The sequence below is a fragment of the Ptychodera flava genome, chromosome 18 (genome assembly GCF_041260155.1).
Source record: "Ptychodera flava strain L36383 chromosome 18, AS_Pfla_20210202, whole genome shotgun sequence".
NCBI lineage: Eukaryota > Metazoa > Hemichordata > Enteropneusta > Ptychoderidae > Ptychodera > Ptychodera flava.
Genome location: NC_091945.1, coordinates 3,324,482 through 3,348,572, shown reverse-complemented (window position 1 = coordinate 3,348,572; position 24,091 = coordinate 3,324,482). Strand labels below are relative to the sequence as shown.

Genomic DNA, 24,091 nt, shown 5'->3' with positions numbered 1-24,091 from the left:
AAAGACAAATTAAATTCCACACAATTCAGAATAGCAGCATCTGATGTGTATGTAAAGCATTACTTTTTACAAACTCTAAACTGGAGGCTGAGCTACTTTTGCAGCTTTGTAATATTTCTTGCATTGGTTTAAAAATTTACATATAAAATTATGGTTTCAATTGAGAACAAGACAGATAACATCTCTGTAACTACAGCCAATGCAATGCATCAAACCAATAACTCTAGAGCAATCTCTTTGCCGAGTAAAAATACAAAATAGAGCTGACTCAATGACATTCAAGAAATTCCTGAAAGTCTACTGTCTTTAACCCTCTTGTCAGACTTCTTTTATCATCTGAAACAAACCGAATCCCTGAAACTAAAAAGATGCCTTTATCTGATGAAAGTTTCAGCTGGGGTTAGAATACTCATTCAAAGTTTAGCAGTGACCAAAATGGTATCAACTTTAATCATGTATTTCTGTAACGTAGCTTCATTTGTGTTTATATCCTTCATCTCACATGCATACATGCCAAGAACATAGCAAATCCAAAAGTACCCACAAATATGTTGGTAATCCACAAAGTCAGACCAGTGGATTTAATTACCCCTGTTCATGTAATATTGCACGTTATATTGGTGACATGAACAGCAACCAACTATGTTCACTGTCTTGAAAACATCAAGTCTGGGCGTTCATTCACTGATTTTATCTGAAAGATCAGGGCTTTCTTTTTCCATGGAGTATTTCAAAATTTTTGAAACAAGATTGCTGATCCTTTTCCTAATGCTGGATCAAAACTGCCAGTTACTCTGCTCTTGACAACAAAGACTCATAAATTCATTATATCGCCATAGCAAAAATGGACAGTAGTACAATGCTTTAAAGTGATGTATAATATTTTAGAAAACAGTTGCCTTAGTAATTATTGATGATGATCTGTTAGAGCATTGGTATTTAAAGAGATAGTGCAAAGCATGATTAATTCCTTGGATGACAACATCAGAAACATAAATAACACAGGATAAGGACACCAGACTGTGAATGCCAGGCATGGCTGTTACCTCTCATTGAAGCAGTACGCGCATTTCGGCCAGTTTTACAAAAAACTCAAATTATAACAATAATTTTCTGGTCCACTGGATGTTCAGACTCATTTTATACATCACAGAAGCCAGAGGAGTCAGTCAAGTTTTCAGTCTTGTTTTTTTTGAAAATTGAATATTTTCTCCAACGGATTAACACTGGGTGATTTCAAACATCGACATATTTTAGATAATTTCTTTACTTCAAACTTGCCACAGTGACCAATGATTTTATTTTTGATAATCAGAGAGAAAGGTTTAAATGAAAGTAGATTTCGTCACTCTACCCAGTTTTTCAGTGTATTGGTCTGACATGAGAAAAATTATGAATGGAGTTTAAATAACCAACACAGGTGGTAGAATGGTTCACAGTATCTTTATAAAATAACAGGCCTTTCATAAGAACACATACTTTTTACACTGATCACACTGGACCATGGTGTTTGCTGTGGTGTGCTGTCTGTATGCCTTGCCACATATGGGACAGCACAGTCCTTTGTTTCTCTGTTGGTAACAACTGTCACAGACACTGTAATTCAGGTGCCATCTGGAGCTAGGCCCCACTGCCTGGAGTCCTGGAACCACAGTCTGTGCAAACACGGCAATTCTGTCAAGTAACAGAATAGAAAACACAACTATACCATCATTTTAGCAACAATTGTACATAAAACATAACGCAAACCTATAACATGAAAGGACAAATATACACAAAACTGTTATAGCTATAATTAATCAGAATGCAATAAATATGGAACATATTTATTTAGTATTTGGTGGTCCTAGGACCAGTTGAAATTCAAGTTCTATGATCCACAGTCTAGTTTGCTAGAAACACATAGTCTTCTCCATACATGTGCATTAGTATTAACTGCTCTGTCGGACAGACAGAACAGCATTTTCACCACGCTGAGCTAACTTTAAGTAAAACCACCAGATCTGATCAGCTCTGAAGTGAATTCCCTGATACCATTACTTAACTTGTCAAGCAGTTTGATAATTGGAATCACACTGAACTAGTCGAACAGTTTGAAACTTGGAATCAAACCACATCACACCAGCAGCCTGTGCAATAAACTGGTGAATGTCAAACAACCTGATTTCATTGCCTGCCCTAGGAAATGTTCAAGGATAGACTCTCTTTTTCAGACAGAGACAGATCAATTATACAACACCAGCATCAAGAAGAAAGACTTGCTTACCTTACACTTCCATCCATTCTTTGGAATGGTTTGCATGACAGGCCGTAAACAAAAGGTATGGTAGCCTTTATCACACGTATCACAGACCAGCATCTTGTTGTCATCTCCAGGTTGCCTAGAACGGAAGTCAAGTCAAGACATATTTAGAAACCAAGAAACCAATGCTATGCTGTGTACAGTAATTGTTAGCATTACCACTCTAAGAAAGACAATGCAGCTATGCACTGAATAGCTTTGGGAACGTTTGCATTTTTTATGCATGAGACATAGAGGGCAGACTAACTTCCTGTGGGATTAATAGACCCATGGATGTCCCTTCTATTGTTCTCTGAATGGACAGCTAAAGCTCTTCCTGTTTCCAGACACAACAGTAAATACTACAAGTGGGATCTATCTTGGTGGTTCGAGATAACAGACTGTGTGTGTCTGGTGTAACTTTAACCCTTGATACAGCATAACAATGCATTCATATTGGTACAGAGAAAGATTCTCCTACAAAGTCACACAGAAAGGTAGCTATCTGAATTTGAATTTTGAGGAAATTTATTTCTTGACAACAACAACAACTCAGTCATTGATTTCACAGGTTTCATTAGTCCTATTCCTGCCAGACAGTATCACTTCCCCTTCAGCTAGGTCAGTACAAAGTGGTAGTGAGCCAAAACCATATGTATTTTCATACACTTGGCTATGTACTGGTATGTTATGGCAGCTTTAGTTTGTTGAAATCATGTTTGCAGTATTTCTGTTTTCAGGGGCCTTCAAATGTTAATTTATTTTTAAAATGCAACATATGGGACACGTCATGTTTCACTTGTCTTTGCTAACTTGATGGTGAACAAACTTGACAGGATAAGGGTTAAAGGTCTGTCTGAAATACTGTAACATCAAGAGTTAATTTCCAGAATACTGTTTTTAACAAAACAACACATGAGCAAGGGTGAACACTTTTTATTTGACAGGTTTCTCTCAGATCTCTTGGCTGGAGGGCAGAACACAAGTATTTTACAACATAGGGATTCATTTCCGGCAATATAAAATTGGTAAAAAGAAGTCTCTACAATATTATCACTCACTCCATATGCTGTATGAGTTTCCTCTATGACAATGCAACTCCATGCCCCATGGCAAAAGAGATACCCATACTTCCCTCACATTGTCAACACCACCCCTGCCTTTTTAATAACAGCTGAAACTGAACTCATCTCACAAGACCACACAAAAGTAATCTAAAGATTTTTGTCTTTCTTGTTTCGAGGGTGGGGGAGGGGGCATGCCAATTTACATATGTGTTTAACTTACCTACAGGTCTGACAGATTTTACACTCAGGGCACTGCCAGCCAGCCCTGACCACTGGATTGACATCCACTGCCGGATCCAAACAACTCCCATGATAGTGTTGGCCACAGCTTGTACAAAATAACTGTTCCATCATATCTCCAGGGCTGTCACACACTACACAGTTGGCTTCCTCCTCAGCTATTTCATAAATGATCAGATTTGGTTAAGTATCATTTTTAGGATTTCAAGAAACAGCGCATAAAATTTCACACCACATCATAACAAACATGCCATGTTGCACCAAAGCCATTAATTTGACTACTGTAAATTCAACTACAGACATGCTTTTGGAGACTGCACATGGTCTGTTCAAATACAATCAAGTTTGTGAAGGAATTTTGTAACATATTCCTAATCTAAATGAATATACACTATTACATGTCAATGAGAATTTCATTCATTTTTCATCTTGGCAGTAAATCTACCAATGATAATTTAAATTCAATCTTGACATCCTACGGCCTTAAAAATTTGCAAAACTGTGCTGTTTTTTGGTATGAAATCTCTTGTGTTATTACCACACATGTAACTTTGTCTTCCATAATGTGTATCAATGGTCATTGTAGACTAAAACTATCATTGAACTGTAAGCACTGAACAAATCATACTATATTTCCTCCATATTGCAATGTTTCTCTAAACAAACTGCAAAACTCTCACACTGGATTGAATGACATGGCTCTGATAACTACAGAACATTTGCTTACCTATTGCCTCGGCCTGATCAAGATGGTCTGGGCAAAACAAGGACATGTCTTTGATTTCCTGAAGTGGAAAAACAATCAAAACATTAACAGCTTTGTCAAACTCTGACAAGAGATGCAGTGCTAACAGTGTGAATGTCTTGCAATGAGTGGAAACAAAAGACACAAACAGATTACATAAACAATCAACAGCAAATATCCAAGATGAAACACTGATGGCTGCAACAAATGCAAAACATTTTTTTCAGCATCTGCAAAAGACACGATAATCTTTTCAAATGCTGATTTGATATGCATATTATAAGTCATTTTTTTCATTAATATTTGTATGTGAGAAGTTAAAAGGATTTTCAGACTCGCAGCAGATTCAATTCTATTATTTTTGATATTATCAACTAAGAGACAATGCAATATGACTTAACGATAACAATGGATATGAGTTACGTCCTTCGACATGTTTCTCAGTTGAAAGACTTAACATCTACTCTTGTAATTCTGAAATGTTCAAGTCTTTGTTCAGTTGGTTTGAAATACCTGCTGATGAAAGCAAATCTGGTCATATAAGATACATCTTGCAGGAAATCATCATTTTCCATGCTTAGCTCACCTGGAATGCTCCGCTGCTGGCAGCACATGGATAGTGATACATCTTATTACACTTGACCATCCTACAGACGATGGTTGCACCATGCTTCTTACAATAGCTACATACTTGTGATATCCCTGAGAGGACTGCCTTATCCACATTAATGAGTTGCATGTTTTCATTCTGGCATACACCTTCAGACCACGCAGCACAGCAGTGATGTGCTGTTGTATGACCTGCAGAAAGACACGTACATGACAACTGTAACAACTTTTACAAATAATGCTGATCACACTCGAAGTCTGTCACAAAACATAGCGCCATGCTAAAAACACTTCAAGCTGCAAATGTTAAAGAAATTCAGACAAAATTTGTCTTTACGCAGCTACCTCTATTATCACAGCTAGTGGTTAGATCCTTTGATATTGGATTTTCACCAACACATTTTTCACTTCATTTTACACTTTGTAACATATATCACTCCCAAACTATAAGCTTCCTGCCAATGCATAGCCATATACTTCTTTAGTTACTGCCTACATGTACTATATATAGCATGGAGGTAGACTGTTTTCATGGTTACCAGCAGTGTGGAAAGAAAAGATCAGCATTTAACACCTAGGGGAACATGAACCACGCATGGAGGTAAAGCTGATGTAGACTTCCATCATGCAGTGGTTGTCATGAACTTTTAGCAACAGATATTTGGTGACCGGCCAATGTTAGAGAAATCTTCCTTTTTAGGAAAGCACAGCACAACAGCACACATTCTGACAAGTAGCTTTTGAAAGAGAAAGACTGTGTGTTCAGCTCCGAGTCTGAAGACATAAAGCCACACTGAAATTCAGGTACTGGGATTCAATAACATTGTCCTATTCCCCAAAGTAGAATGCAATTCAACCTTTATCCCTCAAAGTTACTATCTGGTCAAGTTGGTTTAAACTGATGATGCAAAACATGTCCCATATCTTGCCCCTGAAAACACAGATACTGTAAATGTGAGTTTTACAAATGATACCCTGTCAAGTAGGTGAAAATATGTGTAGGTTTTGGCTGAATGGAACCTTTCACTGGCATGGTAGATGAGGAAGTGACAGGTCTGGTTGGATAAGGGTTGATCAAATGAATGTTTCTCCCATTATTCCTTGTCACAAAACAACCAAGTGAATGCTGGGTGTATCCTCTCAATGCCCTGCTTCAACTCTACTGCTTATTATACAAAATACACTAACAAATAATCAACTAACGATGAGTCATTCTTAAACAATGGGTTGGACTTGACCCTGGGTATGACAAGGCTAATTGGATATGCAAGAATTCTATCCATCATACAACAATGGAAGCTCTTCAACCTGGCCTTGACAATAACTGTCATTTCCTGCATGGATGTGTTAATTGCAGGCAATCATTACTGCATATGTTTAATGCTGCAGATGAAAGGTACTAGTTGTTAAGGTGATAAAGGCTATCCATGGATACAGCTATAACAGGGACCATCACACATGTTTTGTATCTTATCCATCAGTCAGTCATTCACAATACATCATAACTTTTGTTTGATGAACATTTGGTAATAGATGAATTTATGTGCACAATGAAACAGATGATTATTTCAAATTTTCCTTGAGCGATTACAAAAGAGGTTAGTTTGTGTTCACTGTCATCAAAATGAGCAACAGGAGCATGTCTTGCTGTAGATAAGGCAGGCCACATGTTACATACTATATATACATACATATATGTCTTACATAAATTATGGCCAAAACAAGGGACTTCATGCCCCAGGGCAGGTGACCATTTGCCCGACATCAGGTGAGAAAATGGTCTCTTGCCTAAAGACTATATAATCCCTTTATCAGCTATACTATTTTTATGACATGCTTCTCTCAGTTTTTGTTCAAAATTTTTGATTTATTTACAAATGACAAATCATATGCTCTATTTCCATGATAGACGGAAACATGTAAAAAATAGAATATTTTCATTCTGGACCGGAACAGTGATAATTTTAATCACTCTCATGTTGTTTATTGATATTTGATGCTCAACTTTCTGAAAACCTGTGTAATTTGATCATTTTAAATCTGATGGTGTCAAGTTGAAAACAGTTCAGGGTCACTTTCAGTCGAATGATAAATATTCAGCCATTACTTCATCAACGCGTTACCATTAAATCTACGGGATGTGTGACTTTGGATATATAAGGCATGTACTGAGAAGCGACTGTGTTCCAGTCACTTTCAGTCAAATGATAAATATTCAGCCATTACTTCATCAACACGTTACCATTGAATCTACGGGGTGTGTGACTTTGGATATATAAGGCATGTTATGAGAAGCGACTGTGTTCCATTTTGACAAAATGTTAATCATCCCAAGTTTACAACAGTTTAGAGATTAACATGTAACAACACATGGATGCATACCCTTATCTTCTGAAATTTAGAGACTATGGACATTGAAAACTGGCAGGCTAATCAAGGCTATCATCTGAATAAAATCACCTTTGACAACCAATTTAAAATACAAAGCCACAATGTGTTTGTTTACAAACAGAAACAGCTTTTAATCACACATGAAACAAAATACTCCATTTTCACATATATGCACATAATTTATTCTTGAAACATAATTATTTCCTTGTATCCCTCTTAATCTTACTTACTCATTCCTTCATTCATTTTTTTGCAAGTATAGGCCTTCAGAAACATAAATTGAAAAATACCTGATTTCAGAAAGTTTTGTTTAAAGTTTGGATCGATAATAAAAATAATCAAACTTCGTACCACAGTCAATTCATACAATTTTCTGATACAGTTTCTGTATATGTATGTAGAGATACATACCTGTTTGCTCAAAGACAACACTAAGGTCTGGTTCTTCTGGATGACCCACTGTACTGAGTTCATCTACAATCAGCGGTGGTTTACCATTCTCCCCTATCACAACACTGTGAGGATTTGACCTCCTTGGAGATTTACTTCTTTCCCTGCTAGTAAATGGCATAAATCACAGTTTCCAGGTCAGTATTCTACAACAGCATAAAGCTTACTGGATACGCTTGAACTCAAAGTACATCAAAGGTTACAGACATAAAACAACTCACAGAAGTTTATCTTAATACATAAATATGGCATTACTTTGTTTTTCCTCAACACTGAAACTATTCCTATCACAAACTCATATGCAGATTGCCTGATTGCTCAGATGTTTCTGTATCCCGACTGAAAGAGAAACTAGAAAATATTAATACCTTGTTGTTTTAGGCGGACCTCTTTTCCTTCTCCATGTCCAATGTTTTGGACTTCTCTCATTGGGGTGTGGTTCAAGACTATCTTCTACATGCTTCCGTTGTTTTGGTACTGCTTTTTTGAAAGGATTAAAACCAGGCGAGGGGTCAAATCGGAGAAGGTCACCCTGACCCAGTAAACTTTTCTCGCCACAGCAACACAACGCACAAAACTTGTCTGACCCTTCACTCCTACAAAGGAAATACAAAAAAGGTCATCATTTTTTCTAAAAGAAATATCAATACCCCTCTTAGGTCTTCATAAGATAAGAAGAGCACGGTGCCAATGAAAGCCATACAATTCTTCTGGAATAAATATAATGCTGCTGATCCCTACTGATGTTGTGTGTAAAATTGACTTTGACCCAAATATTTCTGTATTGTGAAAAGTACAGTTCACCCTTTTGTAACTTGATACGCATAGTATATTTTAATTTTTTAACTTGGCCGTTTCTTTGAACTTCTGTTTTCTGTCAGTGATTGCTCCAAAAACATTACAAATTCAAGTTTAAAACCACTGGCAAAAATCTGATATGTCACGAATAATAATCTATTTCAGACTACTCATCGAGATTGAGCAGGTGACATATCAATCAAATACAACTTGAAAGAGTTTGTTGGAACTGATGAACATTTCAATGAATTCAGACAGGCAAACGTGAACTTTGACCTCCTTTGACAGAATAGGATGACCTGACACAACTTGAAGGGTACTACTAACCTTGAGTGAAAGGAATAGTCCTCATTGGAGATTGCATCATTGCTAAGACCACTAAACTGTCCCATGTCACCAAACGTTCTGCTATCGTCATCTTGAAATGACAAAGTGTCTATACTACGTGAACCTATGACCTGTCCGTCATCAAACTGACTTTTAATTTCTGTACTCTGTAGTTCAACACTCCCTGAAAGGGCTTCTGGGATTGGGATTCAAGGGACACTTGTCCTTCAGCCTTCACCTCTGTCACCATGGCAACATGACTGTCATCGTCAGCTCCTCCTGGGTATCGCTCTTTAAGCATGGGATGTAGTCTGTGTGAGTTACAGAAGTGATGCATGAGATTGTGATTTTACTATGACATTGAGCAAGATATGTCATCAGCCATTATTCTAGACTGTGAAGACACAAAAGGCGGGGCAAGAGAGATACACTACTAACATCATAGATTGTGTGCTGTTTACTATTCCTGCACTCTGTGAATATTACTTTCAACTGAAAATTATTTTGCACGAAGCTAGGGGGCCTGCACGAAGCTAGGGGGCCTGCACGAAGCTAGGGGGCCTGCCAGGCCATAAATAATGCACCATGATCTTGAATCCTGTCATCTACAGTTGGTGACATTTGAGTCAGCTTGGTAAGACGGCACACCTTACGAATTCACAAAGGTTCCCTCCCTTACAAAAGGTACAGAGAATAGGAAAGCTGACAATGACACTTGTACATGTGGATTCTCACAGTGGACAATTCAACACTGTATGTTAATCAAAACATGCTGTAAGGGCGTCTTCAATCAAAGACCTTGAATTGCAAGGTTAAGGTCACCTCATGTTTTATTTTGGCTGGATAAGACACCAGCGTTAGCTGATCTGTTTAAACCCTTTTCCTGCCAGACAGTAATAACTGTATTACTTCCCCATCAGCCAAGTCAGTAAAAAGCGGTATTGAGCCAAAACATGACGTATTTTCACCCGCTTGGCTTGGTATGTTATAGCATCTTTTGTCCAAAAAAAATTAGTTTACAGTATTATGTTTTCAACAGCCTTCAAATGTACAGTATTATGTTAAAATAAATCATATGGAATACGTTGTGTTTCATTAATTTTAATCATCTTGTCCTGGTGGTGAAATATGGACTTGGCAGGAAAAGGGTTAAACTGGCTCATTGGCAATGAAGAAATCTACCTAACTATACCCTTTTATTTATTGTCAATTCAAGGTAATAGCTAGGTTGACCTGTTTGACCTTCAACAATTACCATTCTTCTCCAGTTAACATTAATTACTGTCCCATGATCCTTATCTTATTGAACAAGATTTGCCTGTGAAATTATTCCCCCAGTTCAACATTAAATATTCATTTGCACCAACTGGGGCTCAATTTTGATGATTTTCACTGAAACAATAACAGTATTGACAAGCTATTTAGAGCTGAGAAATGGAAACTATACCTATAACTTTCTTTGAAGAATTTATACCCAACTTATGAAGTACTAATAACTAATAGGAAGGTATTACCTACTGTACTTTCAGGTGACTCCTAATACTCTTTAGTTTTTATAAAATGCCATGGTTACAATACACTAACTCAAACCTAAGTGTTGGTTGAAAATCAAATGTTTGACTTTGTAAATTTCATTTTGGCAATAAGTCTACAACAGCTCATTTGATACTACAGGCAGTACATACTGGTACTTTCAGAGTTTTGACATAATGTAACATTTCATCATTTACTTACAATTTCTTTCTAGGGATTGGTGAAGAGCCATCTTTGCGTGGTCGTCCCCTTCCTCTCCTGACAGTGCCTGTCCCAGTGGCAGGGCCTTGGACTGACGGTTCTCCCATGCCAACCTCAGCTACATACTGCAAACAATACACATCAGTTTCTTCAATATTTCCTACACACAATACTGGTATTCATCTCAACTCAATATTTAGTTTTGAAGATTTTTGTTTGTGAGAGAGACCTCACATTCTCATATGGGTGGGAAGGACTGATTTACCTTCAAATCAACATTGTAAGGATTTGCCCTTTTGCTATCACACTATCCTTGAATGAATGTGAAGATAAAAGCAAACAAATCCTTATCAATGATGGACTGCAATACTTCAAGACTTTGAGAGAGAGAGCGCTGCATCAAGTACAAAATGGTCTGTGAAGACAGCACATTCAATTCATGTGAATACTTGGAGTTCTCATGCTGTGACATGCTGTGCATTACCTTCATCAAATCAGAAGCATTACATCAAGTAACTGATACATGATTGGAGAAATGAAATTAATTTCACATGGATTTACTTGACAGTATATTACAATAGAATCTTCACTGAAATCACTAAATCACTGTAAGTCTCATTTACGACATTAATGTGGCATATACTTAGATGTGATTTTGTTGAATAAGCTACAAACAAATATTTGGTCTCCATTTTTTCTGTAAATCTGCTAAAATGTTAGATTAAAATCAACATAAATTTAACGGCACAATCAGCCTATATCTGAATCGCTTGTCTATCGTATACATGTACTGGTGCACTACAACACACAACATTTGTAAACCTCATCAAAACATTTCCTCATATTGACAACGCCTATCACAATTTATATCTATTGGCTAATAATAAAATGTTGTGTTTTAGAATCAGTATCTGTGGACCAATCACAAAGCAGCAAATTGCTCCATGCTACACGTATGTCTTGTATCGATGTTCATAACCAATGCAAGACTATAGCTAACACTTCTTTCTGGTTCAGTCATTCACAATTCATCCAAAAATCAAAGTACCCAGGCAAGCACAGTGGTTATGATGCAACGACACATATTTTGATAAACACCATCACTGCCAGGTACATCAGTAGAAATTTGTTTCTGTAAGTCTTTGAGGGCGTACATGTAGCATGAGAAATTCATGTTTCCAACTTATTTCAAGGATCAACACATAGTCATGTCATTTGAAATACAGTATCTGGGAAAACTAATGCATTCGTATCCCTAGTATTATTTCACAAAATTGACAAAATTGTGAAAGATTAGGAGAGGAAAGGAAATCAAAAATTAAACTACTACGGACTGTAGTACAGCACACATTTAATTTCACACAAGTACACAGCAGTAAGATTATACTTACATCAGGGTCTTGCTTGGCTCGTGGAAATTTCTTTTTGCGACCTACCAATAAAATAAAGTAAAATTTTAATTGTTAAGTATATACATAAAGCTGACTGAGGCCTTGTAATGCAATAAATAGCCAGTCATAGGCTGGTAGTAGGATTTAAAGCAGACAGACTGTTGTAATGATACAGTAAAGGGGTCATGGCCAGTGTTCACATGTTTTCCACTTCTTGGAAAAATAGAGGGGCAGTAATTTACATAACAATCATAATTTGCATATAATTTTTGAAATGAAAATTTATTCCTTGAATTGTCATTAACATATGAACAGATTGCATGAAAAAAACAACCCTCACAATATCCATGATATGAACCCTGATAGCAAATTTTTTTTTCTAATGCTGTGGAATTGTAATCAACATTTCCTTAACATAGACTACCTATTTCTCATACACTGTGATAATAAACACAATAAATACATCACAAAAAATGCACTACTGTGGTCCAGAACATCGTTCACATCCTACTTTGCAATCACTTTGAAAACAGAACCAAAATTATGTGGTAAAATTGAAAATTTCTGTATTTCTTAATTTTCTATACAGCATGTTCTTGCATTACACCACCAGTTCCTTTGTACATCAAATTCAAAGCAGGAATTTTCACAAAGTCATTGCTATTCTTTTACTACTAGTATCATACCAATCAAAATAGGTTTTTCTTTCTCATTGTACTATGTGCGATACACTACAGTAGTAAATAGCCCACGAAAACAAATTATTGAATTAACAATTTTTGAGGCCCTGTAAATTGAGAGTGAACCAGTTCTACTTTCCAGTTGATATGATATATACATATTTGAAATTCATTCAGATCTGGCAAATTATATCTATTTCTCACACAAATTTGGTAGAAACAAATTCTATAATGTGTTTGACAGTATTGTGGTAAATCTCACACATCTCTGTTCAATATATCTTTCCAACCTCCATAGTAGAATCCTCAAGCATGCACCATTCATGTGCAAAGTACAATGTTCACTGGGATATTTCAAATCCTGTATTGCCATAACATCCTTGCTTTGAATCAAAGTTGCATGCTCACTTTGGCAGGATAAAATTATTTAAAAAATTTTATGATTATAGTAAGCAGTTTAAACAAAGGAGTAACATGAGGACATGTGTGATGCTCAATGGAAAGAATTTATCTAATTTATCAAATCAGAGGAAAAGTAAGGTAAAGTAAAGAGACATGCACACAAATATTAACATGAATTTTCCTTTATTTTATTCACATGGTCATCCTTAACCATATTTTACTACGGTTTCACAAAATTATCTCTGAGACCTTGTGTGAAGTCACATGATTAAACCTGAATTAAAGCACTTGAGATTAAAGGGACAAAGTCGGCCAAATTCTACAATTTCTCGATGACTAAAACACCAGTCAAATCAATAAGCGACCAAGGTGACCATAGACTGCTTCAAGGATAATGTAAAACCACCTTCTTGCTCTTTATGGCAAGGTTCAATGTTTGTCAGGACGTCAGTGCCATTTGAACGAACTGCCATGTTAGAACTCCTGCACATAACAAATATTACTATGCATACTACTTTACGTCAACGTAGAGCTAGCGCATGAGCGGCTGTAGAGCTAGTGCGCGAGTGGCCTGTGACCTGCACACTAACTTCAGCACAATTTTGGATATCGAGGCGCACACGCATAAACAAATGCACGTCCTACAAACTTCTAAAAATAATGAAACTTAGCAGGGCATTTGCTTGTAAGTTTGATTTCACTATCTAATGACATGGACTGTGAAACAGAAATTAAACCATAGACCCACTGGGTCTATGATAAAACTAAAAAGGTTGAAGATTTCTGTGGTGATAGTGAATCAGGTACAGTGTAATACATTTTCTTTGCATATTGTCACGAGCAAATCTTGATTTACCTAATCTTCATCGACTTTGAAGATTTTTAGGGCATTTTTTTGCAATTCCATTGGGTTTTTCAAACAGGATATGATCACTTGTTGGACTTGGAAACATCACACCCAGACTGAACGGCGCACGGTGTAGCTTCATTGACATCATCGTGATACCACGTACTGTCAATTGATACTGCTCACGATTGTTACTGTAGTTACCTCTCAACACACAAGATCTATTCTAATGTTATTGAACGCAGGATTTCTCTGTGCATCGTGTACTTTTATAATTACTTGTATCAGTTCAATAGCATTTCAACCAAACGTCAGCACATTGCAATGACAGTGACTTGAGATGGCAGCAGTCACCCTTGTCTTCTGGTCACTCGTATGGCACTCTTTGCTGACTAACGATTACAGGAAATCTGCCATGATCAGTGATTGCCGTGAAAACCTGAAATTCATGTCATGAACACGAACATATTATTTATCTGTACAAGTCTGCATTCGTAAGGTTGAAAACATAAGACGGTAATTCCCTGAGACATGCACACTACTGGCACTACAGAATATTTTCGTTCAGCTGAAGCCCGGTTGAAACATAGACCTTGGAGTGAAACACATTTCTCAGGGCAAAGTTCTTTATCTTAACGTTGTTCTTTAGAACAAATAAGAAAATGTTAGTATAGGAGTAATGTCTCTGGAGTGACACAGAATCGTACGACGTATTCACGTCATTCTCATTACTGACAAGAGGACCGGGGAAGTCAGTGAGGAACTTTGCAACCTGATGATGCGTTTCCAGCTCCAAGGCGCACTGTATCATTTTAACGGTCGCTGTTCACGAATATATTCATCTGACCAGCACTCTTACGGACCCATGCATGCTTTCATACCAATGCAGTGACTTGCAGTCAACAATGTGTACTGGACAATGGAGATGAGACTGACTGACATCTAATCTGAGTAGTCGCTTCGACTTGGGATTTTCTTGGGTGGACACAGCATGCAGTTACTGCCGTGTACACTATAATGTTCGCGTCAGTCGCAAAAGTATTGCTTCAATGCCGCGATCACCTCAATACTAACGTGACTGTCAACTGAAGTTTATTCCTTCATTTTACTCTGTTTTGATATTTCTATGCCAACAGGCTTTGGGCAATAGGATATAGAGGTACAAACAAGCAAAAACAATTCCGCCATATCGTCGACGCCATGACTGTTGCATCTTGTAGACAGCTGAAATGCCCATTACAAAAATATGCTCTTTTGCAGCAAAGAACAGGATATCGGAGAACAAGATTGGTTGTCAAGGTGTGCATGCAAAGCTGACCATCAAAATGTAACTACAGAAAATGGCATCAGCAGTAGAGAATCCCAAAACTGCAGCACTGTGTTCTCCATCTAGAGCCATATGATTATATACATGACCTGTCACTTTTGTCACACACAGATGCTTACAGCGGTAAGCAGTCAAATTAATGGTACACACCTATTATTTTTTCTGCCGATGTCTTTGTATCGTGTCCAAAACAAGGATGGAAGATAAGCATGGTCACCCATTCATTTAGTATCTTTCAACATGTCAAATTATATAAATAGTGACTGGCATCAAACAAAATTAATGAAAAACTTGCAGAAAATGGCCAACTTTGTCCCTTTAACTTTTAAGCCTGCTGTTAGGTAATGTTGCAAACACATGGGCAGCAATATCAATTTATTCAAAAACAATAAACAAAGGCAAAATTTAAAATTTTGACATTTGAAAAGCATGTCCTGATCTAGGTTTGAGTACAGCCCTACTTCTGTCCATTGCATAAATTAATGCAGAGAGAAGCTACAAAGTACACTGTTACATTCATAATTTATTCAGATATATTTGCATCAACTAAAATCCTATAAATTTTCTAGATATTACAGCAGCCATTGTTCTACTGCCTAAGAATATGATGTGAATGAAAAAGAGGTGCATGTTAGATTTAAAATGTTTACGATTTCACTATCTGAATATTGCAAGTACATACCTAATGTAGTTCAGATAAAAACAATAAAAATACTAAAGGAACCTTCAGCAATAAACAGTGTAATCAAGAAATTCCAGACAGGAAATGAACTGGGAAATGACATTATAAACAAAACTGTACTGTACTAGGTGCTGTGGATGTGCCCTTACATGTACCTCTCTACATGAATATCAAACCATAGACACATAATATCCATATGTCAGACCTTTCATTACAATAAGTTACGACACAATAATAAATATGATGCACTGCCCATCTTCCATGTTTGAATTTGCAACACAGGTAACCCCTGAGATCTAATCATTGGCCATGACATATTTTAAGAGGGACAAAACCTGAACAAACAATCATACCAAACATTAACTTGAAAACGACAGACTTCAATGGATTCACAACTGAGACACTCCATATTCATAATATAAGCTGCAGGCAAGATGCAAGACTGCAGACTAACAGACAGTAGTAGACAGCTGCTGGCCTTCCAGCCAGACAGAAGATACACATACAGAGGCAGCAAGCTGAACCTCTTTACGAAAAAGTCGTATTACGCTGACTGTAAATGAATCACATGACAATTTCTTTAAATTTGTAAATTGAAAGAAATAAGGCCAGAATGCTGATGCTACTTCAATTGTCTTAAATTAATATTTACTTTTGAAATTCTGAACACTGCATTCAAGACAATTTGGTATTAACAATGATTCTGGATGATAAATGAGGTTTAACACACAAAGCTAAAGACTTGCTGCTTTGGCATTGTAAGCGATTGTCAATTTTTCAGCCATTTTCAAACCACATGTACATCATTTACACATATCACTGATACAAATACTTTTATATTTCAAACATTTCACCATCTATAATGAAGTAAAGAACCCAGTAACCAGAACATGGACTTTATTTGTGTACAACCTACATGTACACATTATACATATAAGCACTTACAGAATTTGCAAGGTATATTGGCTCAATTGGCGGTTACAAGATCTAAGAATAGAATTCAACTTCATTGGTGTACCTGTATATGGTGCTTTTGTAGGCCTACATGTATAATAAATGATAGACAGATACATGTACATATTTACCTTGAGAGTATTATGATTTATGGAAAAACTGTGCCAGATGCACGCCAGACTTTAAAACTACAAGGGCCACATTTTTGATGGGGGAGAAACTGCTGAACAAACCATAAATGTACTTGTGTAAGTTTTGAAGCCTTTATACCGGAATGCTGTAAGTAACTTAGTAAGCACTGAAGTCTAATTCAGTCATGCACTGCATTTTTATTAGAGTCACACCATCACACAAAAGACAGCAATGAACATGATTACAAATTCTGCTTAATGAACAAATTGGAAAGGTATTGCACCAGAAAGCAAGAGCAATATGATTTCATGACAAAACTGAGAAAAATAGTTCCACTTGTGAAAGCATAGAAGCCCTGGCTATGACTTCAATTACAACACTACCTGCCAAAGCAATCTTGTGATTAGTCATGGCAAAAGGAGAGAATTTGGGGACAGTGAATATTGAATGGCATCAAAGAGCTTTCACTTGAATTACAACTACGCCAGACAACAAATTCACCGGCATAGATTCATGTATTTTCATTTGAACAGGAAAAGTTCTGCACATCTGATCGTTTAAATGATTAAATAAACTGCAATAGCTGAAAAAATCAATTAAATCTTTATCATAGGTGAACGCTTAAAAAATCAATTGAATTATGTATCCAACAGAACAATTTTGGGACATTGGATTTTTTGGTTTTATTTCAGAGAAGAAACAATCGCTGGATCCGGATAGGTTCAGAAGATTTGATGTTATAGATAACGACTGTGAGATACTATTGAATTGCTCTTTTCACACACACAGTGCAGTACTGTCATTCAGATTACTGTACCAAGTGTTCATCCTCAGCTAACACAGATACAAATCTGTTTTGTTCACCATGCCTTTCTGTGTAGAAAATTGGAACTGCTATCCCACACAATGAAGAGGACACAATATTCACCTTTCCATTACCCTATCTTTTAGATTAGATATTGGATGGCCACTCATTTCCTCTGCAACTGTGACAGCCAACTCTGTGTAGATAGGATTCTTCCACAGTTCAACAGAAATATTAGTTACAAACTAAACTTATGACAAGATTATCGCTTGAATATGTATATGGACAGCAGGGGTTTCATTAAGAGCCGCAGCCGGCGAATTGACCGGTTACTCTCACGATTTCGCCGGCTACTTTTTCGGAAAATTTGAACTCTTTCATCGCTAAAATATTTTTTACCTTCTGAAATGATACAGACAAGTTTCTCAAGCAGTGTGTAATCAAACTTTCCAACGGCTTTTATGTGACACAAACTTTAGAAGACGAGCGACTACTACGATCGCCTTGTACAGTTGTACTACGATGTAGCTCGGTCTTGCGTATACTGCCTCAATAAAAATCGGAATTGCAACGGACGATTCTATTGGCTAACTGAATTGCCGTTTCCTATGTGGTTACCTATATATACGCCAATGAAAACGTGCGTACTACACCAGTCGGCCGTCGTTAACTCAATTCAAAATGGTCGATGAACAAATGACGACGGAAACGATCTCATGGTCAAGCTTCGCTGTACCATCTTCGGTTTTGAAGTGGACCAAGAAACAAGAGGAGGATTATTACGTGGATTTAAACTGTTTTCGAAGGCAAAGACCAGATTTTTTCTCACGAAAAAAATGCCCGATTACAGTTCGAATTTTAGTAAGCCGACGTGCGTTGCACCGCGGCAGGCGAAATGTGAAGGTATATGCGGGATGAATGATATGCACTGCTTTTCGGTCTATCGACGCAAATAAGAACACGTCGCCCAGAGTGGTTAAAATGCGATCAGACCTCTGAATTCACTTCAAAAACGATCCTCGGGTTAAATCTAAATGTGAGCTTCTGAACGTACAAATTTTCATATCCTGTATCAAGGTTCTTACTTTGCATACCCATATAGTCAAATAACCTTGAGGGTCTTTGATTCTATTTGCGAAATATGGTAATTATTGTCATTTTGTCATTATTGTTAAATAAATTGTCCTTTTTACCTTCCCAGTGTTATAAAAGTTCTTCATCTTAAGATTTCCATACCAAACATCAGGGCAACTTCTTAATTTTATGCATAGAAAAGTTCCTCATTTACTGTGGCTTAAAATTTGAATGTTTCATCCAGGATGGCATCAACAGGAAGGATTTTCCCCCTTTACCAGAAAATTTCGGGGGGATTCAGTTCATGTGTTCTACTTGTAACTCTTTCAGATGTGACTGGCATCATTTCATTTTGGGAGTGGTCCCGCTGGACAAATTAATTGGGGTGCCAACATTTCAACAGAGGGGGAATCCCCTATCCCCTGTCTAGATGTAACACTGTATAATATCATCTACAGAAGTACAGGGATAGAAATACTTTTTTATTTCTTGTGGCAAAAGTTTGCCACCGGATATAAAATCAGGTGGCAATTATGAAAAATCTGGTGGCAGTTTAACACACCATGTGATCGGTATAATACAACATTTTGTCATTGCCACATACTCATTCTAATTTATAAATTCTTGAAAATATGGTGAGTACACGTCACAAAAAGTCAACTCATACTGCAGGCCTCAAAATTTTTTTTTTCAAACTTACTAACCGTTGGACACGTGAATTTCATTTTTACTTGCCCGAGAGGAAAAATTACTTGCCCTAAATTTCTAATAACTGTACCAGTAATTTGTAACAGAGGGCAAGAGTTTGGCCATATGAAATGAATTCAAAGAGTGAAAAAACAGATTCAAACATGAACTATATCTTGTTAAAATGAAGGAATATTACCAAATCTGAAATGTCGCAGAAGATATGTGAGAATACTTTAGTCCTTTCTATAGATTTGGCCAATTAGAAAACATCTTTGAATTTGGAATTTTTCCACAACCAAATCCAAATTAAAATCTTTGCATAAGATTAATAAGATTGTGTGATTTACAATGTGCATGGCTAGCTGCTGCACTTTATTATCAAGCTGAGATCACAAACAACTGCTCTGCTAGTGTTTATCTGCCAATGCATACGCACATGTACTGGTACATCTGCAACCCTTTTACCTGTTTACATGTTTGCTCACCGAGCACAGCAGGCCTTCAAAGTTTTATTTCGATAAATGTTCGTCAAGAGAGCAGATTCAAGTTTCGTTTTCGTTACTATTCAGTGCAGATTTGTTTTCTCTAAGTGAGAGCCGATCCCTAACAACCAAGGTCACGTAATTTGAAACTGTCTGCAACTCACGCAATACGTAGCTGCAATATGTGGCCTCCTTGCAAGCTTGGTCGACTGAGCCCGTTTCGACTATGATGTGAATTGTACTTTTTCAACTGGGGGTTGATTTACGTTGAACAGTAAGCATTGCCGAGATCCATGGCTTCGAATAAGTTTACATCCATTTACCAAGCACATGGTGCAATTACACTATCGCGTGAAGCCGATCGACTGTCATACGACTCAAACACTTGCACAAAGAGAACGGCTACCACTGTCAAGAGCACACCCTTTTACGGCACACATACAAAACAGTGAGTTCACCTCCGTGTCGTCGGAGAGAACATGTCGCAAAACTCTATTTTTACGACTTTTTGTGTTTTACAACAGCAAGAACGATCATTTTGCGATGTCGGGCGGATTTTCAAGGGTTTTCAGAAAAAAAAACTTCTGAGAGTTGAAGGACTTACAATGATTGTAGGCGTGCACAGACCTAATGAAATACGTTTTCAAGCTTGAATTGTCCAGAGCTTAGTTAATTCAACCGCTGGTGCACTTGCCCGCCGGACGGGAAGCATATTGATTTTACTTGCCCGAACGCAAAATTCACTAGCCACGGGCGTCGGGCGATAGGAATTTTTGAGCCCTGTGCTGGCTAATGAATTGCAAGTATTTATTATTATTTAATTCATGCAGGCTGCAGTTTGGCTTTGTTTTCAAAATGTCACAACATGCTTTTATCTTGTGCCGTATGACTGCATATGCGGCTATCACAGAGGGCAACAACATGTCAAGTGTACAAAAGCTGCTGTCATCGATATGGAGATTAGCCAATCACAAGTTTGGATTCACGCTATGTTTTCATTCATGCCAAAATGTCGCAATTAGTTTGGTTTTTTTTGCTAATGAGTTTTCCGCCGTCAGACAACGCGTGTTCATTCAGTGTTCCTTCATTCCAGCCGTAGGATCGATGATATGATGACCCAAAATTTAGTGGCAGAAAAATACCACCAGAAAAAAATTTTGGTGGCAGATTGACAGTTTTTGGTGGCAAATGCCACCATTGCCACCGATTATTTCGAACACTGCAATATTAAATTTATATCATTAATAATAGTGAATTATTATAGTTTACCTCCTTAAAGCATAGAGGTTCATTTTTAATTATGAATTATCATATTTGAGCCTCAAATATCCCAGGAAAATGGCTTTATGATATGAACACAAATTGCCCTGGAACACTGCTGACAATTCTCCTGAAAATACTAGAAATTCAAGTGACTGTGAGCTGTAAAAAGTGAATTTTAACTCATTTTTCACGGTTTCCCGCCTTTGGCCGGGAGGGGATGACCCTCCCCCCCACGACGACCGCTTTGTGGTCATGGCAGCTGCAAGCCGCCTACTTTTTCATTCTGGCCCCCTACTTCAAAACTTAATGAAACCCCTGGACAGTAAATTTGCCTAAAATTACCAAAGTAGTAATTAAACTTATTGCACATAAAAATTCTGACAAAACACAAATGGAAATTCAACATATCAAAACAAAGGAATGTTTATAATTATAAGAGTTGAAGTCCACTTAAACAAAACGTTCCACATCGAATTGCGATTAGTAAAAATACAGAGTCTGACCTTGTTGATCATGACAACAGAAAATTACTTTTTTTGGACAATAGCCCTCGCCTATAAAGCCTGACAGGTTTCTGGTGAATTGGTCATGGGAAGACATTGATCAAACAAAGACATTTGAGAGCTATTGTTTCTCTTGATCAACATACAAAACACCCTTTTTGGTGTGATATTTCTGGAAAACAACACTGAGAGAGCAACATGGAATCCAAAATCTACCTCTCATTAGTGACGGAAAGAACACATCATTTCAGTTTCAGATATTTTTTGGCTACTGAACATGATTCCATGTACACATGATAGAAATTTTAAATATGGTGTCATCCTGTGACACAAAGGTCAAAGCCAATAACACAACACACCAGCACATCTCATGCTGCCAACATAACAATACAAAATCCTCTGTATATGTCTGTAACTTGACAGCAACATTGATGAACAAGAATCGATTCTATACCTTAAATGAAACATTTCTATTAAAACTTCCGTGTGATATCGAAGAGATATTTTTTTTGGCTTCTTGTTTGGTCGTGTCTCATACCGATGATATGATGTCGGAACAGCTACACACACTGCCATATTTTCTTTGCTTTACTCATCTCCCGAACACAGTAATGGGCCTTCATGACATATTATTTTTATTGTCATATTTTTGTTAAAATGAAATGAAAAATCACGAATTGTTTGCAAAATTTTCTCTATTTTTTAATAATTGTTTCGTCGAATGAATTGAAATTCCAACAAAGAAATAGAAAAGCAGGGGCTCATGGGTAATACTATATTTAACCACAAAATGCCGAGGTATTCCCTACAAAATTTTCTTTTCGCCAACGGACGAACAACTTGCCACTTAAAGAAAAAGACGCTTTGATGCAAATTATTACCAGGCAGACTATGTTGTATGTTATTCAACGTTCAGAGATCGGCATTTTCAATCGGAGCTCAAGTATGCGACGGTACAGAATATGGCTGCTCTCGATCGCTCTTGGGTTATGAGCGTGATCAGAATGGTAGCTTTGCCACGCGTACCGCGGGCGAAGCGCATAAAACAAACACTGTGCACAACCCAAGGACAGTACGATCACACGAAAACGACACCAAATGAAAGCGAATAAGATGCTAACTCAAATATATCTCGAGTTCAGCACACATCATGGACTCCAACTACGATGCTTTCAGTATCTCACAGGGGTGTCATTTCTTACTTCTACCACCGTGTTGCTAAAACAGTTTTCACACACGCTATTTTTAAACAGCCGACCGGCGGGCGGTCTGGCCGTTGTGAATACTAACTTCATGCACTAGAAAATTTAAACTTACCTGACATCCTACTCTAAATTTCCAGGATTCGATTATATTTCCGTACGATGCAGAAGCATAGTAGAAAACCGCCGTGTTGCCGAAAGCCACTAAAAATGAAACGATCCAGCTAAAAAGATGGATACTCGGTTCGAATATGGCTCCCAAAATGTGGAAATCAACTCTACAATACGCTGCCGCGAAACACACGATAGGTTGATACGTCGACAGGCTCCTCTCTTCATACATAAAATACAACTACGCTGACCCGCACAGACTTGACACCAGCACTGCAGCGATTTTACGACGATCCCTGGCTTCCCAAATACTGCATCGACACAACAAGAAAGAGGCTATAATCAAGAGCTAATTAGCAGGTCTCCACACAGCCCGCTCCGACGAATCTTCCTCTGGTAATATATTCAACGGCAGGGATTGAAATTTTCCGCAAAATTCACTCATATAAGAAGATATTACTCTCACTCGGTCAAACAAATCATATGCTCAATAATTTCTCGTCTGTCGGGTAAATTTAGATATAGAAACTAACCATCGAACCAATATCCAACAACGACACGGCCGCCATCTTGAAAAGCCTAACTTCGCCTTGACCTCCCGCGAGTAAACACCCTGGAAAAAATAGTCCCGTATCCCCTCTTATTTTGGAAGGCATTGTTTTAGTATAAAGGAAACACCTTTAATATTCTCACATTTTAGTATGTTCTACAGTTATATGTAGGGGTACAGATATTTTGTTCGGCAAATTGAACGGAAACGCAACGTTCCCTCTCATCGATGATAAGGGCGTTTCCACTTGCGGATGAATCCATCTTTTAAACCCCCGCGATAGTAAATTTGCATATCCACAATAGCTCCAAGGCCATTACACCGAGAGGTCACAGAGACTATTTAGGTTACTAG

At 37.4% G+C, this 24,091-nt stretch overlaps 1 protein-coding gene across 1 annotated transcript; it reads right to left on the bottom strand.

Moving 5' to 3' along the window:
* Positions 1-1,483: 1,483 nt before the first annotated feature.
* LOC139116676 (histone-lysine N-methyltransferase 2C-like) lies at positions 1,484-23,776 on the bottom strand. The gene is made up of 11 exons (XM_070679264.1): positions 23,192-23,776; positions 12,034-12,074; positions 10,643-10,767; positions 8,909-9,219; positions 8,152-8,379; positions 7,745-7,890; positions 4,920-5,134; positions 4,316-4,373; positions 3,569-3,746; positions 2,267-2,381; positions 1,484-1,674 (listed from the first exon to the last, which is right to left on the bottom strand). Exons 4-11 carry the CDS (start codon positions 8,971-8,973, stop codon positions 1,621-1,623), a joined length of 1,059 nt encoding a protein of 352 aa, XP_070535365.1. The 5' UTR covers positions 8,974-9,219; positions 10,643-10,767; positions 12,034-12,074; positions 23,192-23,776; the 3' UTR covers positions 1,484-1,620.
* Between the last annotated feature and the right edge of the window lie 315 nt (positions 23,777-24,091).